Source organism: Mobula birostris, chromosome 2 (assembly GCF_030028105.1).
Source record: "Mobula birostris isolate sMobBir1 chromosome 2, sMobBir1.hap1, whole genome shotgun sequence".
NCBI classification, from domain to species: domain Eukaryota; kingdom Metazoa; phylum Chordata; class Chondrichthyes; order Myliobatiformes; family Myliobatidae; genus Mobula; species Mobula birostris.
Window position 1 is genome coordinate 220,304,453 of NC_092371.1, and position 15,269 is coordinate 220,319,721.

Sequence of the window (15,269 nt, forward strand, 5' to 3'; positions counted from 1 at the left end):
CAATGGCAAACGTGAACTGGTCGCTGGTCAAAGCTCTTTATTGCTGTAGTGACCATCTACTCCCTTTTGTACTTAGGCAGTGGACCTAATTCCCCTCCTCTTAAAACTTCTAATGTGTGGATTGGCCACAGGTCAAAGCTCTTTATCACTGTAGAGACCCTTCTTTGGTGTTCATATAACTAATTACAGATTATAGGTAAAAGTATGTGAATGGCATACATTATCACATCACCATGCACATCACCCAAGGTAAAAACGAGGTTGGATATGTTTATCCCAGTCTCCCTGTGTTTTTCTTTTGATTACAATCCATAGCATACAGGACCTTCAACCTCCCATCCTCCTTGGCCAATTCCAAGTAGTTATTTTTAAGCCAAGAATCTGTTGGCTTCTGAACATCTGTCATACACAAAGCATTAGCTACTGACTGTTAGTTAATGCAAAACAAGGTTGGTTGTCTTTAAAAGCAAGTGTAGACAGTGGGGCTATATCGGGCTGGAAGAGTTAGCATGTGACTTGCACTGTTTTGATGGTCAGCTCTCATTACAACATGGTCAAAGAGTTTCCAGTCGTTCAGGGAAAGGTTTACTAATTTGGTGCTCACTGAGTTAATCCAATGTTGATTAATCCAAGCATGTAGGGGAAATGAGGGAATGATCCTTAATGAAAGAATTTCCTTAATTTGGAATTGATTTAATAAAAATCCTAGGTTAAGTAAAAGATATTTACAGAAGTCTAAAAAGGAGGGTGGTCTGGCATTGCCGAACGTCAGATTTTACTATTGGGCAATTAATATTCGATATTTAAAATTTTGGACATGGGACTTGGACATAATTTCAAGTCTACATTGGGTAAATCTTGAATATAAATCTGTTCAAGGGTTTTCACCGGGTTCTATTTTAGGGACTTTGCTTCCCTTTGCTCTTTCTAAATTGCATAAGCAAATGGATAATCCAATAGTTAAATATACTTCATGAATACGGTTTCAGTTTCGAAAATTTTTTGAGTTGAATCAATTTATTCTAGCAAGTCCTATTATATCTAATTTTTTTCAGCCCTCTAATATGGATCAAGCCTATATGGTTTGGAAAACCAAAGGTATATTACAATTTTGTGATCTATTTTTGGATAATTGTTTCATGTCCTTTGAACAATTATCTAATAAATATAATTTGCCTAGATCCTATTTCTAATTAGATATTTACAAACTAGAAACTTTTTAAATACTGTTCTTCCTACCTTTCTGAATCTATATCCAACGGATATTTTGGAAAAAATTTTAGATTTAAATCCTTTTCAGAAAGGTGTAATAGCAATTATTTGTAATATAATTATGAAAATACCTCCAGTCTTATCCAATAAAATTAAGAATGATTAGGAAAGAGAACTTAAGCTTACTTTACCTATTGAAAAATGGGAAAAAAATCTTCAATTAATTAATTCTTCCTCTATATGTGCTAAACATGCGCTGATACAGTTTAAGGTAGTACATACGGCCCATACGTCTAAGGATAAATTAGCTCGTTATTACTCTCACATAAATCCTGTATGTGATAAATGTCACTCTGAGCATTTCCTTTTTTGAAAAACTACTGGAAAGACATTTTTGATATTATTTCAACTGTTCTGAGTATTGATTTACAACCTCACCCTATTACTGCAATTTTTGGTTTACCAATGATAGAACCAAATAATTTAACTTCTTCAGTTCGTCGGATGATGGCATTAGTTACATTAATGGCTAGAAGATCCATTTTGCTGAATTGGAAAGAGATTAATCCTCCAAACACATTTCACTGGTTTTCTCAAACTATGTTGTGTTTAAATTTAGAAAAAATTAGAAGTGTCATTTATGATCCTTCTATTAAATTCGAAAAGACTTAGAGGCCATTTATTCAACACTTCCATATGATGTAATTTGACCTTTTCCAAACCTATTCTATTACTTTCAAATATATGGAGAGAGGAGCAGAGTTAATGACACTAATGGTCCTATTTGATGTAACACAATAGCCCATGTCTTTTTCTTTTCTTTAGTTTAGTTGATTAGTATTGTTTAGATTAGTTTTCTTTTTGGGGTATTTTGTTTTTTTTTTCTTTTCTTTTTTTCATGCTACTTCTGCATTTTTTTCTTATATTCGTATTCTGTAAGATTTTGGGAGGTTTAATATCTGTGTGTTAACTGAGTTTATATTTATATATGCTAATTAGCAATGTAATCCCAATAGCTTTTTATTAATATTATGTTATGTTTAACATTTTGATATTAATAAAAAGATTGGAAAAGAAAGAAAAGGAATTGAATGTCAGTGTTGAATCTACATCACTATAATCCTGTTCTCCCTGAAGAGCATCCTCCAAAGTAGTTAAGACTACTCCGCATCTTGTGTTTGTATGTGAAGGTCACAGTGAGCTAAAACTATGTTTCTGGAAATAATAAAGAAGAGGTTGCAGATGACCTCTCAACTTTCCTCAGCAAAGACCCATTTCTAACAAAGAAGCGACCATCTTAATGAAGAGGTATGAGCTCTTGCTGCTCTCCAGTGAGCAGGCACTCGTCATTGGGTGCTCTCAGGCTTGGTTTTCAGGCCAATCGGTGAGCGATCCAGTGACCTTACTTCTTCACATTGTGTGACAGGGATGTACGGTTCTGGTCCAAGTGCCAAGGCAGAGACGCTGAAGTCGATCAACAGTTCACTGACTTTTAATAGGAATTGTGCAAAAGTAAAGGAAAGACAATAAATGCTGGGTCAACAGGGCTGCTAACTAAATCTTTCAGACTAAAGCTCATGCCGATACAGCAGCTCGGCAGTAATAGCTTAATCACAAACAAGAGGAAATCTGCGGATGCTAGAAACCTGAGCAACACACACAAAGTGCTGGATGAAGCATCTATGAGAAAAAGCACAGTCGACATTTTGGACCAAACCCCTTTGGTAGGGCTGGAGAGAAAAAGCTTTGAAAGGTGGGGGAGGGAAGAGAGAAACACAAGGTGATAGGTGAAACTTGGAGGGGGAGGAATGAAGCAAAGAGCTAGGAAGTTGATTGGTGAACGAAACAGAAGGCCATGGAAGAAAGAAAAAGGGGGGGAGGAGGACCAGAGGGAGGTGATGGGCGGACAAGGAGATAGCATGAAAGAGGGAAAGGGGGATGGGAAATGGTGAAGGAGGGGGAGGCATTACTGGAGGTTTAAGAAATTGATTTCATACCTTCAGGTTGGAGGCTACCCAAACGGAATATAAGGTGTTGTTCCTCCAACTTAAGTGTGGCCTTATCACGATAGTGGAGAAGGCCATGGGTGGACATAACAGTATGGGAATGGGAAGTGGAATTAAAATGGATGGCCACTGGGAGATCCCGCTCGCTCTGGCGGATGGAGCGTAGATGCTCAGTGAAGCCGTCACTCAATCTACATCGGGTCTCACTGATATACAGGAGGCCACACCAGGAGCACCAAACACAGTATATGGCCCCGAACAGACTCACAGGTGAAGTGTGGCCTCACCTGGAAAGACTGTTTGGGCCCTGAATGATAGCGAGGGAGGAGGTGCAGGGGCAGGTGTAGCATTTGTTTCACTTGCAACAATAAGTGCCAGGAGAGAGATCAGTGGGGAGGGACGAATAGACAAGGGAGTCACGTAGGGAACGATCCCTGTGGAAAGCAGAAAGTGGGGGGGGAGGGAAAGATGTGCTTGATGGTGGGATCATGTAGGGAGCGATCCCTGTGGAAAGTGGAGGGCAGTAATAGCTTAACACTAAATAAATACCACGTCTTAACAGCGTCAGTCTAAATGGTAGTCTGCAATCAAGACAACGGTAAGAAAGGAGTGTTGACATTGCTGTGCTTCTGGTCAATTCTCGACAAGACTGAAACAAGAGGAAGGGTGTTAAATACCATCACAATGAAATGCTAATTATCTGAGCATGCATAATCATCAGTGTGATTGTCAAATCCATTCCGCTGGATGTTTGCAAGGGCGCACAGATCCCACGGCAGAGGGCATGGTTGTGACGGGACCCCCCCTCCCCTCCCTGGGCACAGCTCCCGATGCCTTCCCAGGATGGCAAGGTTGACCGACGGGTAAACACTGAGGCCAGCGCCTCCTTGATTTATCCCGTATACATTTGAGATACAACACTGAGTCATGTCATCTGTAGTAATTCTCCGATGACTCAGAAATTGTTGGGTGTATAAAGGAAGGACGTGAGCATGAATACAGGGCCCTAGTAGAGGATTTTGTCAAATGGTGCAAGCTGAATCATCTGTAGCTGAACATCAGTAAGACGAAGAAGATGGAGATGGACTTTATGAAGACTAAGCTTGCACTTCTCACTGTTACTATTGATGGTGAAGAGTAGATGTGGTGAGGACCTATAAGTACCTGGGGGGGGTGCACCTGGATGACAGACTTGAGTGGAGCACCAACACAGAGGTTGTGCACAAGAAGGGCCAGAGTCGCCTCTACTTCCTGAGGAGACTGAGGTCCTTTGGAGTACACAGGCCTCTCCTTCACCTGTTCTACCAGTCTATGGTCACCTGTATGATTTTCTATGTGGTGATATGCTGGGGCAATGGCATCTACATGGATTATGCCAACAGGCTCAATAAACTGATTAGAAAGGCTGGCTCTGTTATAGGAGTGAAACTGGATACACTGGAGGCTGTGATAGAACAAAGGACCCTACGGAAAATCCTGGCAATTCTGGACAATGTTTCTCACCCTCTGCATGCCACCTTGGCTGAACTGAGGAGCACTTTTAGTAATAGACTAAGACAACTGTACTGCTCCAAAGAGCATGATATGAGGTCATTCTTACCCTCGGCCATTCGGCTATATAATGAATCAACCTACAGCCGGAGAATTGATGCCCCCCTCCTGTCAGACTGTTTGTGGTTACTTATTTTTTTATTCTTTCTACTTCTCTTCTCTTTTTTTAATTTTATTTTTATTTGGATAAGGAATTCACAAATATCATGTACTTTTTTCACACATAAACCTTTTCCATTTTTTATATGTATAAAACTACAATTATTTATACATTCTTAAGTACACATTGAGATGATATAAAAGGAAAATAAACATTTAAATAGATAATTATGTACTGTGGTAAATCTAACCTATTAGGCTAAGTAATGGAATTAGTTGTTAAGAAAAATGGTAATAATAGTTTCCATATAACCCTTCTGGACCATTTCCACTGGTCCAAAATGTTGTATATAAGCCTATGTAACAACCATTGTAGGTGTTTATATCTTAATTTGTTCATGCTTGCTCCTGCCCCCAGACATAATTATCCAATCCCTATATACTTATTTACTTAATTTTATCATTTTTTATCCCTTTTCCAAATCTTTCCCTTTACTTGTGTTAATTCTCTATTTTCCAAAAGAAAACAAAAAAAAAGACATTTAGACTAGGGGTGCTTACGTTAGCAATATTACTGTGTTGATGAGAAGAGCAGTATAAATCATTAGGAGAGTCATCTAAAGTCTGCTCGCATTGGGGTTATATATTCAATCCATTTATTCCAGATTTGATAAAATTTTTCTTTTTGAATTCTCAGGGAGTAAGTCAACTTTTCCATTTTAAATATTTCCAAGATAATTTTGTGCCAATCTTCTAATGTAGGTGGTATTGGATTTAGCCACTTTCTAGTGATTGATTTCTTACTTGCCGCTAAGAGGGCCTGCAGCAACTTTATATCTTCCTTCTGTTCAAGAAACAATACATGCCCCAAATAGAGCGTCTCAAAGTTCAGAGGTATCTGGGACCTAAATACCTTAACTAATGTTCTATGAATACCTTCCCAAAATAGACTTAATTTAGGGCAATCCCAAAAAATATGAAAATGATTTTCTACTTCTCTTCTAATATTTTTATCTCTGCACTTGTAATGCTACTGTGACACTGTAATTTCCTTTAGGATCAATAAAGTATTTATCTTGATGTACCTTCAATGGCCACCATTTCAAGGCAAGAGAAGGAAAAGAGTTGGTCCCAGTGAGGAGTAGTACTGGGTCGAAGGTTAATGATGCAGTCGTGGATGCAGGGAGGTGGTCTTATTTTTACTGACGATCTCAAGAAGGCCAGCATATTCAGCCAGAATGCCAGACAGGTCGAAACTAGTAGTTGACACAGGAGGGGATTCGTGGACAGGGGCATGAGCTGGACCAATGCTGGTAGACAGGCATGCCAGTTCCCACTATTGGAGTACCTTTAGGAAACAAATAATCCGTGGGTTGTGTTGAGATAACCAAAGAAGGCCAAGCACCTGCAGTAGTTCAGGTAGAAGGAGAGTTGTTCCCTATGTTTGTCATCTAGCACAAATTTGAAAGAGTTCTATGGAAAGGTGGACCCTGCCAGTGCCCAGAAGCCAGCCATTGATGTCTATATTTTCTCTCAATTGCTGGGTTAGAACTCTCCATTTTTGAGCCAGAGGGTTATCCATGAGATTCCCAGCTGCCCCAGAATCAATAAATGCTTGAAACTCATGAGCGCAAGAACCCCATGAAAAAGAAGCTGGGAGCATGCACAGTTAGGGGAAGATGCTTGCAGGGAGACTGACCCATCAGAACTCTCCTGTCTGCTCATGGGTTTCCTCTTCTCCCAGGCACTTGACAGATGAAGTTTGGAAGTGTCCTGGATCATTACAACAGTTCTCCTTAACTGATCTTGTTCCTCCTGAGATAAGTGTATGTGCCCCACCTGCGAAGGCTCCTCCACCCACTGTGTACGGGGAGATGTGCGAGAGAGTGCAGACAAACTGTGATCTAAGGAGTAGGTAGCTCTAGCATTCTTTTTTGCTCCACTCAATTGCCTGGTTGTCAATTCAAATAGCTAGATTAAATAAATTATCCAGGCTGTCCTCGTGTGCTAGACCCCTGTGCTCAGCCCCCACTGGAAGACAGTGATGACAGATCTCTCGTTCCACCCTGTTTCCACCGCAAACATGCAGAACTTTACTGCATAGTTCCTCACTGCACCTCCACCTTGACACAGGTCCAGGAATCGGTGCCTGGCTCCTGACCCCATCCTGGAAGATTAAAAGCTCTCTTAACTTGACAACAAATTGCCGTACCAATTGGGTTGCGGGGGAACCTTGTTGTCATAGAGCGCTGAACAGGCCGAGTGGAGGTCCATCTAAGAGATTCACCATGTATGCAATCTACACGCATCATCACTAAACTGAGCAGGCTAGGCTTGCAAAGTCAGCCCACACTGGGTAATAAAATTCTTACAGCCGTCAGGGTTACCAGAGTATCTGCCTGGTGGAGCAATTCTCTGTTCTGGTCCAGACCCAGTTATGGGAGTCGGGGTATTAGTGGCTGAGGTTGCTATGGCTGTTGAAGATGAGGATCTTGGAGATGCTGTGAGTAGGACTGAAGTAGATAAAGGCTGCTGAATTGCAGCTGTGAGAGCAGAAATCGCTGGCACCTGATTCCGGTGTCTGCCGTGAGTTGCTGAACTGTGTGAAACTGATACCTGTTCTTCTAGCTGGCACGGGCCTGTCACCCTGAAATTAGCTGTCACACTGCACGAGTAACACTGACCAACCCAGCTTCTACTGGTTCTAATTTCTCCTCCTTCAGTCTGGACTGAGCATTCTTGTCGCACTGCTTGAGTCACTTCTCTCAATGCTGCCTCAACTATGCAGAAATAAAGGAAAAGCAATAAACACAGGCTAACAGGGAAATTGATTGGAACTTTCAAACTAAAGCCAGTGCTGGTACAGTGGATGGGCAGTAGTGGCTTAATACTAAATCAATAATGCTCCTGAACAGCTTCGGTCTAAATGGTAGTCTTCTTTCCTAGAACCCCCAAGACAATTGCAAGCAGGCAGGTTTATGTTGTCCTGCTTTTGTTCAGTCTTGACCAAACTGAAACAAGAGGAAGGGATTTAAATACCACCACAATGAAATACTAATTAGCTGGAATGTGCATACCCATGAGTGTGATTGCTGAACCTTTTCTTCAGCTTGCCTGTGAGCCAACCCTGTGCCAGAGTTTGTGGTTATGATATTATGAGGGAATTCTGTATTCTGTAGCACAAAAGTAACTTCCAGAATGTCTGATGAGGACAATTAGACTACAATTCTGATATTGTTATTATGAGCCCTTTCTTGAGGAGTTGTTATAAGGGAGCCTGCACTCTAGAATCTTCTGAGAACAAGGTAAACTGCAAGATTGTTGTTGGCTTCCTGTGATAGCACTGCAGAGAGCATAAGCTACCTGATGTTAGGATTGTTATTTTTCCTCAAGGTCTTAGGCCTGTTTTATGCGGGTTATTTCGGCTTACTGAGAAGGATTCCATTGGCATTCCAAGGAAAGGCCTGAGAAAACTGTTTGTGCTGACCACCAAATGAAAGGCAAGAACTCCTGAAAGCTTGTTATCCAGCACAGGAAAAAGCTTGAACCTATACCATAAAAAAAGACTGGGGCTGGATGCCTGTGAATTGAATTCCAACTCACACAATTTTCCTCATTCCAAATGATATTTTTCTGTTCTTGCTCATTTGCACATTCAGCATGTTGGAATTCCTTCTGTGATCTCAATATCAGAGTTTCCACAGTAACAACAGAGCAGTAGGTCAGGAAGAAGAGTCCTCAACAACCTCAGTGGCAAACAGGAATGAGCAAAGAAGAGCAAACCCCCAAGTGATAGTAAATATGAAGGCACATAACTCTCCATGGTGTCACAGTTTCATGTTGCTATCTCTCTATTATTATCTATCTCAGTTATCTAAAAGGAAAAGCATTCAACCAAGAACTAAATATATGAGAATTGCAAAGACGTTTACATTTCCATTCCAGTCCAACACCATGAAATTGCTAGCGAATCACCCTAGTGTATATCATTGATGCCCATTCTTCATGTGCCTTTCCCTGCCCTATTCTTTCTGTATAGTCTATAGGCAAACTGTAGGATGGTCACTCATTCTGAAGTGGGGAAAGGGAGTTGGTATGAAACATGGTGTGAGAACATGGCACAGCTTCACACTGCACTGTCTCACTAAGAACAGGAGCAGTCTGGTCAAGACAGCTAATGGACAACTGTAAGTACTCGAGGAAAGTACAAAACTGGTTTATATATATACAACAAGCAAGAGAATGAATAAGAAGCCAACAGGTTTTATTAGGACCAAAATCCTAACCTGGGAAAGATTCTAAGTGAATATTTTGCAAGTTTCTTCACAGGAGAGGGGATGGAGCTCATAACATTGTTAGACATGAACTAAATTTTGATTGGAAGAAACGTAGTAATGGAGGAGGCTTAAGAGGCTTAGTATTTTTAAAACTAGATAGATTGGTAGACTTGGATGAAATATAAGCATTTTAAAACAAAAAAATGAAGGAAATTGCTATCTTCCCTGATTGTTGGAGTTGGTCCCAGAGGATTAAGGGCTGCTAACATTGTACCATATTGTATGTAAAAAGGGAGACAGACATGTATTGAATAATTACAGATGAATTAAATTCTCTTGGGCAAAGTATTGGAAGCAATTCTAAGAGAAAGTATAAAACTTCATTAAGAAAGATATAGTTTAATTAGGGACACACAACATGGACTTCTTAAGGGAAGGCCATATTTGAATAACCTAATTGATTTTTTCTATACTGTTGACAAGGAGGGTTGATGAAGGCATAAATGCTGTTTACATGAGCTTTAGCAAGTTTTTTGATAAGGCTGGTCAGAAAAGTAAAAGACATGGGATTCAAGAGAGGGTGGAAAATTGGCTCAGAGGAGGGATGGAAATATGGTGGTTGATAATTGCCGACTGGAAAGCTGTTTTCAGTGGGATTCTGCAAGCCCCTGTATTCAGTCTGTTTTGCTTAAATCTGAATGTACGAAACATGATTTTAAAAAAGTATACATAAGACCATAAGGCATAGGAGCAGAATGAGGCCATTCAGTCCATCAAACCCACTTCGCCATTTCATCGGGGCTGATCCCAGATCCCATACACCTGCCCTCTCACCATATCCCTTGATGCCCCAATCAATCGGGTATCTTCCAACTTCTGTTTTAAATTACCCCTAGACTTGGCCTCCACCTGGTCTGTGACAACGCATTCCACAGGTTCACCACTCTATGGTTAAAAAATTTCTGTTCTAAAAGGTCACCCCTCAATTTTGAGTCTATGCCCTCTAGTTCTGGACACCCCCACCATAGGAAACATCCTCTCCACATCCACCTTTTCTAGTCCTTTCAACATGTGGTAGGTTTCATTGAGATCCGCCACATTCTTCTAAATTCCAGTGAGTACTGGCCCAAAGCTGCCAAACACTCCACATATGTTAACTCCTTCATTCCTGGAATCATCCTCATGAACCTCCTCTGGACTCTCTCCAATGACAATACATCCTTTCTGAGATTAAGGGCCCAGAAATGTTGATAATACTCCAAATGCAGCCAGACTAGTATCTTATAAAGCTTCAGCATTATCTCCTTGTTTTTATATTCTATTCCCCTTGAAATAAATGCCAACACTGCAATTGCCTTCTGTACCAAAGACTCAACCTGTGAATTAACCTTCTGGGAGTCTTGCACGAGGACGCCTAAGTCTCTTTGCACTTCTGATGTTTGAATCCCCATTTCGATAACAGTCTGCACTATTGTTCCTTGCACCAAAATGCATTATCATACACTTCCCAATACTTTATACCATCTGCCACTTTTTTGGCCATTCTTTCAATTTGTCTAATACCCCGTACACATTGCAACAGATATTAGGCATTGTCAGATTTATTCACTCTGGAGACCGTTTCTGAAAATCTCCATTTTCGGGGGATGAAACGCTGTTTTAGTGTGGCAGACATTCCACCTCTCCCAGAAGTTCCGGGAGTCTCCCCCATATTAATAGTGGCTCCCTGATGCCCGCAAATTATATACAATGTCCCGGAAATTGACTTTTTTGAGAGCAAGCATGAGAGAACACGCAAGAAAGAGCGAGAGAGCGAGCGCAAGAGCAAGAAAGCAAGCGCGAGTGAGAGCAACCGCGAGAGAGATAGTGAGAGAGAGAGAGAGCGAGAGCAAGAAAGCAAGCGTGAGAGAGCGCGACCACGAGAGAGAGAGCATGAGAGCGAGAAAGCAAGTGCGCACAAGAGAGAGTGAGAAAGCAAGCGCGAGAGCGAGCGCAAGTGAGAGCGACCACGAGCGAGAGAGCGCGCACGTGAGAGAGAGAGAGTGAGAGCAAGAGCAAGAGCGAGAGAGTTCCAAAAAAGTCAGAGTGGCAGAATGTTCCAAAAAAAAATAAAACGTACGTCACCCCAGACTACACTAAAGTGTACCCCTGCCTAATAGGGGTCAAAATAATGACAGTGTTGCTCGCTGCACTGTTTACAACCGTGACTTTTCTATTGCCCATTGTGGGTTAAGACTGTAAAAGACATGTTGAGGTGAGTTTAACAGGTGTCATTCATTCATTAGCATAGCTAACATTATTTAAACTAGCTGGCTAGCTGCTAAGGATCTACTCTATTGCAGACATCCCACCTCTCCCGGAAGTCTCCCGCAAATCCTCCTTTATAGCTGTGAAGCTGGGGTAACCTACAGCCGTCACATCAAGTCCTTGGAACTCTTCCACATAAGCTGCCGCCAGCGCATCCTGGGAATTACCTGGTGTGAGTGGGTGCCTCACACTGAAATACTTGTAAAGACCATGGTGGCCATGGTCAGCTGCAGCGGCTGGGGCACGTGATAAGGATGCCCCCATGTTGACTACCCCGCAGAGTGTTATACAGCCAGCTACATCATGGTCGACGCTCAGCTGGAAGGCCGAAGAAGCGCTATAAGGATCAGATGAAGAATGCTTTAAGGAAGTGCAAGATCAGACCCGAGGACCTGGAGAATGTTGCTGCTGACGTACCACTTGGCGACAGCTGTGTAGGGAGGGGGTTCGTATTCTGGAGATGGAAAGAACAACCAGAAGACAGCAGAAGAGAGTCAGGAGAAATGCAGCCATGGTTGCCACCACTACCATATATACATGTCCCACCTGCAATAGAGCTTGTGGTCCAGGATAGGACTGTATAGTCATCAAAGATCTCACCATTAAAGGAGTGGACGTGGTCATCCGATTTCGATGGACAACCAAAGATTACATATTACATCATCTACTTGTAAACCTGCTTACTCTTCCTCTATTCTGTTATACTGGTTCCCATCCCCATCATATTAGTTTATACCACTCCCAACAGCTCTAGCAAACCTGCCCACAAGGAGATTGCCCCCCTGGGATCAAGTGAAACCCATCCTTTTTGTGTAGGTCTGAATCCCTGCTCCCTGCTCCAATTTTTCAGTCACACATTTATCCGCCACCTTATTCATTTCCTACCCTCACTGTTGCATGGCACAGGCAGCATACTGAGTTTACTACCTTTGATGTCCTGCTTCCCAGCTTCCTAACATCCTGTATTCTTTTTTCAGGACCTCCTCCCTTTTCCTATCTATATTGTTGGTACCAATATGTTGGTACTAATACTATGACTTCTGACTGCTCACCCTCCCTTTTCAGGATAATGTGAATGCATTCAGAAATAACACGGACCCCAGCACCTGAGAGGCAAACTACCATCTGTAGTTCCTTTTTGTGCCCACAAAATCATCTATCTGTCCGCCTGACTGTAGAGTCCACTGTTACTGTTGTTATCCTCTTCAGTTCCCTACCCTTCTAAGCTGCAGGGCCAGACTCAGTGCCAGAGGCATGGCCACTGTTTCTTGCCCCATATAAGGTCCCCCCCCCCCAACAGTACTCAAAATGGAGTACTTATTGTTGAGGAGGACAGCCACATGTGCTTTCCACTACCTGACATTCTCCCTTCCCTCACTTGACGGTCATCCATTTACCTATCTCCTAAAGTCTTGGGGTGACTATCTCCCTGTAGCTCCTGTCTATCACCGCTTCACTTTCCCTAACATGCCGAAGGTGCAGCTCCAGTTCCCTAACACAGTCTCCATACATGTATTCCAATAGCTGAGAAGATGTTGCAATGAAGCCAAATGGTTTAGACTGATAAATGATCTGGTCACTTGGTAAGAATAATGACAAACTGACTTTATTCCAGAGCAAATACCTTGTGGATTTATGGAAGAACAACAAGGCAAGAGAAATACAAAAACAGACGTGGAAAACCAGGTCTTTGGTGTGCATGTCCTCAGATCCTTAACCTGCCAGGTCAAATCAGGCGTTGAAAGATGCATACATAATTATTTTATTTATTAACAGAGGCATAGGGTAGAACAAAAAGGTGATGTTAGGACTATTTACCGTTTCAGTTAGACCACACCTAAAGACGATGCAAGGTGAAATTCTACTAGATAGGCTGTGGAGAAGATTTACAAGGATCTTGACAGGACTGGAACACCGACATTAAGATGAATGATTGTGTAGGTTGTGGTTGCTTATTTTGGAACAGAGGAAGCTGAGGGCAGCTTTAATTGTGTGGTATAAAATTGAGTGTCCTAGAGTACAAGAACCCTGGGTCAAGAACTAGCAGCATAGATTTAACAAAACGGTAGAAGGATTAAGAAGGGCATCGATGAACATCAGGTGATAGAGACAGAAATCCACACCACATTTAAATAGTTTATGTGATGACCTGTGACCTGCAGACCTATGGACTCCTGTTTACCGGCACACTGAAAATATGCCAGATCCTTTGTTATTCATTGCAAAGTTTCTAAGATTTCCTCCATGCAAACAATTCCTTTTTCTCTGGATTAGACATCACTAAAAGTTCTGGATGAATTCGAGCTAGAGCAGCACAAGGGTGAGAGGGGAAAATGGCAAATCAGCAGGAATGTCATTGCAGCGTGGGAGTAAGTTTTTTAAAGAGAGCCAAAGAAAACAGGAGCTACAATATTAGGAAATTATGACAGAGAATGAAGTCCACAAAGGAAAAGATGGAGAACCATTCTGGAGGTGGACTGAGTCTAGCTGTTTGCCTCTTGCATCCAATCAGGTCCATGATCACCATACTGCACACCAGGAGTATCTTTTGCCCAGTGGTCCAAGTTAGTGAAGTTAAACAGGACAGAAAGGACTGAATGACCAGAAAGGCAAGCCCAATAACTCTATTGCCTGATGTCTCTATCTGCCATTGGTGTTTGGATGCAATGTACAGGAATGGAATGACAGTTGGGTGCCCTGACAAAGGCAGAAAAAGGTGTATTCAAATAAAGACAGGGAGGTAGCTATGTTCTAATTCTCCATTTCTCCTGTCGCATAACTTAAGGCTAGATAAAGTGGGAAATTCCAGCTCAGTGTATCCAGGTTCAAACAGCATCAATTACATCTTATTTCTCCCAAGAATCTTAGACCTTGTCTTATAAACATAAGATGATAGATAATTAAGATCAGGAGAAAGCCATTCATCCCTTCACATCTGCTTCATCGTGCAATGAGATCCTGGATAATCTTCTAGCTTACTCTTTTCCTACCTTATTTGTGTATGTCTCGATTCCTCTGACAATTCAGAAATCTCAGTCTCTGTTCTGAATAACTGAGCCCCCTCCTGTAGTTTGCTGAATTCTCCAGACTATTAGATGCCCTTCTCTTATCTGAAGATAAGCGGAATTATATCTGCATATTTCATCAGGACTGTTGGACTGTACATTCCAACACAGTAGCAATATTCATTGGTATTGATCAGCATCTTAATTATACCAACAGTTTTATGGAATAAATATAAAAGTTTAATACATTTTACTATTCCTGTAACTTTCACAGAATAAAATAATTCAGACAGAAATACATGTAGCTAAATACTTGCATGCATTTTAATGACAGTATTGCCTCAAAAAGTAAAGAAGCATATAATGTCTTACCTATGACAATTAAATAAAACGCAGCAATCACATCAGCTTCCCAGGACAGTTTAGAAATGAACGGATCTTCAGACAGAAGAGGGGGAGGCACCTCACCAGAGTGATTTACTGAGTCATTTTTGTTTTGTGTCATTCTTAAACAGTAAGTCACCTAAAACAAAAATAAAGTTTTTTTGAAAAGGCAAAATACATCACAGATTCAGACTCAGATTTATTTCTCACATGTACAGCGAAAGTCCAAACCTATGTCCTCTTCGTGGGAGGTGGAAATGGGTAAGGCCGGCCAGCAGGGCTTTGTTGAAACTGTATAGGCCAATGTCCTGTACAGAGGATACAATGAATTACAGAAACATTGATGAACTCCAACCACACCATCAACTTTGGACGATGGAGATGAGAGGTCACCAATGGCCTATGAACTAAGGGCAGAAGAAGAAAGC

At 41.5% G+C, this 15,269-nt stretch overlaps 1 protein-coding gene across 1 annotated transcript in view; it reads right to left on the bottom strand.

Annotated features, from left to right (window-relative positions):
• The window catches only part of opn5 (opsin 5), a 54,465-nt gene extending 39,503 nt beyond the window's left edge, over window positions 1–14,962 (bottom strand). The window contains exon 1 of the mRNA XM_072279094.1: window positions 14,830–14,962. Coding sequence (XP_072135195.1) covers window positions 14,830–14,962 — 133 coding nt within the window. The remainder of the gene's footprint in view (window positions 1–14,829) is intronic.
• Between the last annotated feature and the right edge of the window lie 307 nt (window positions 14,963–15,269).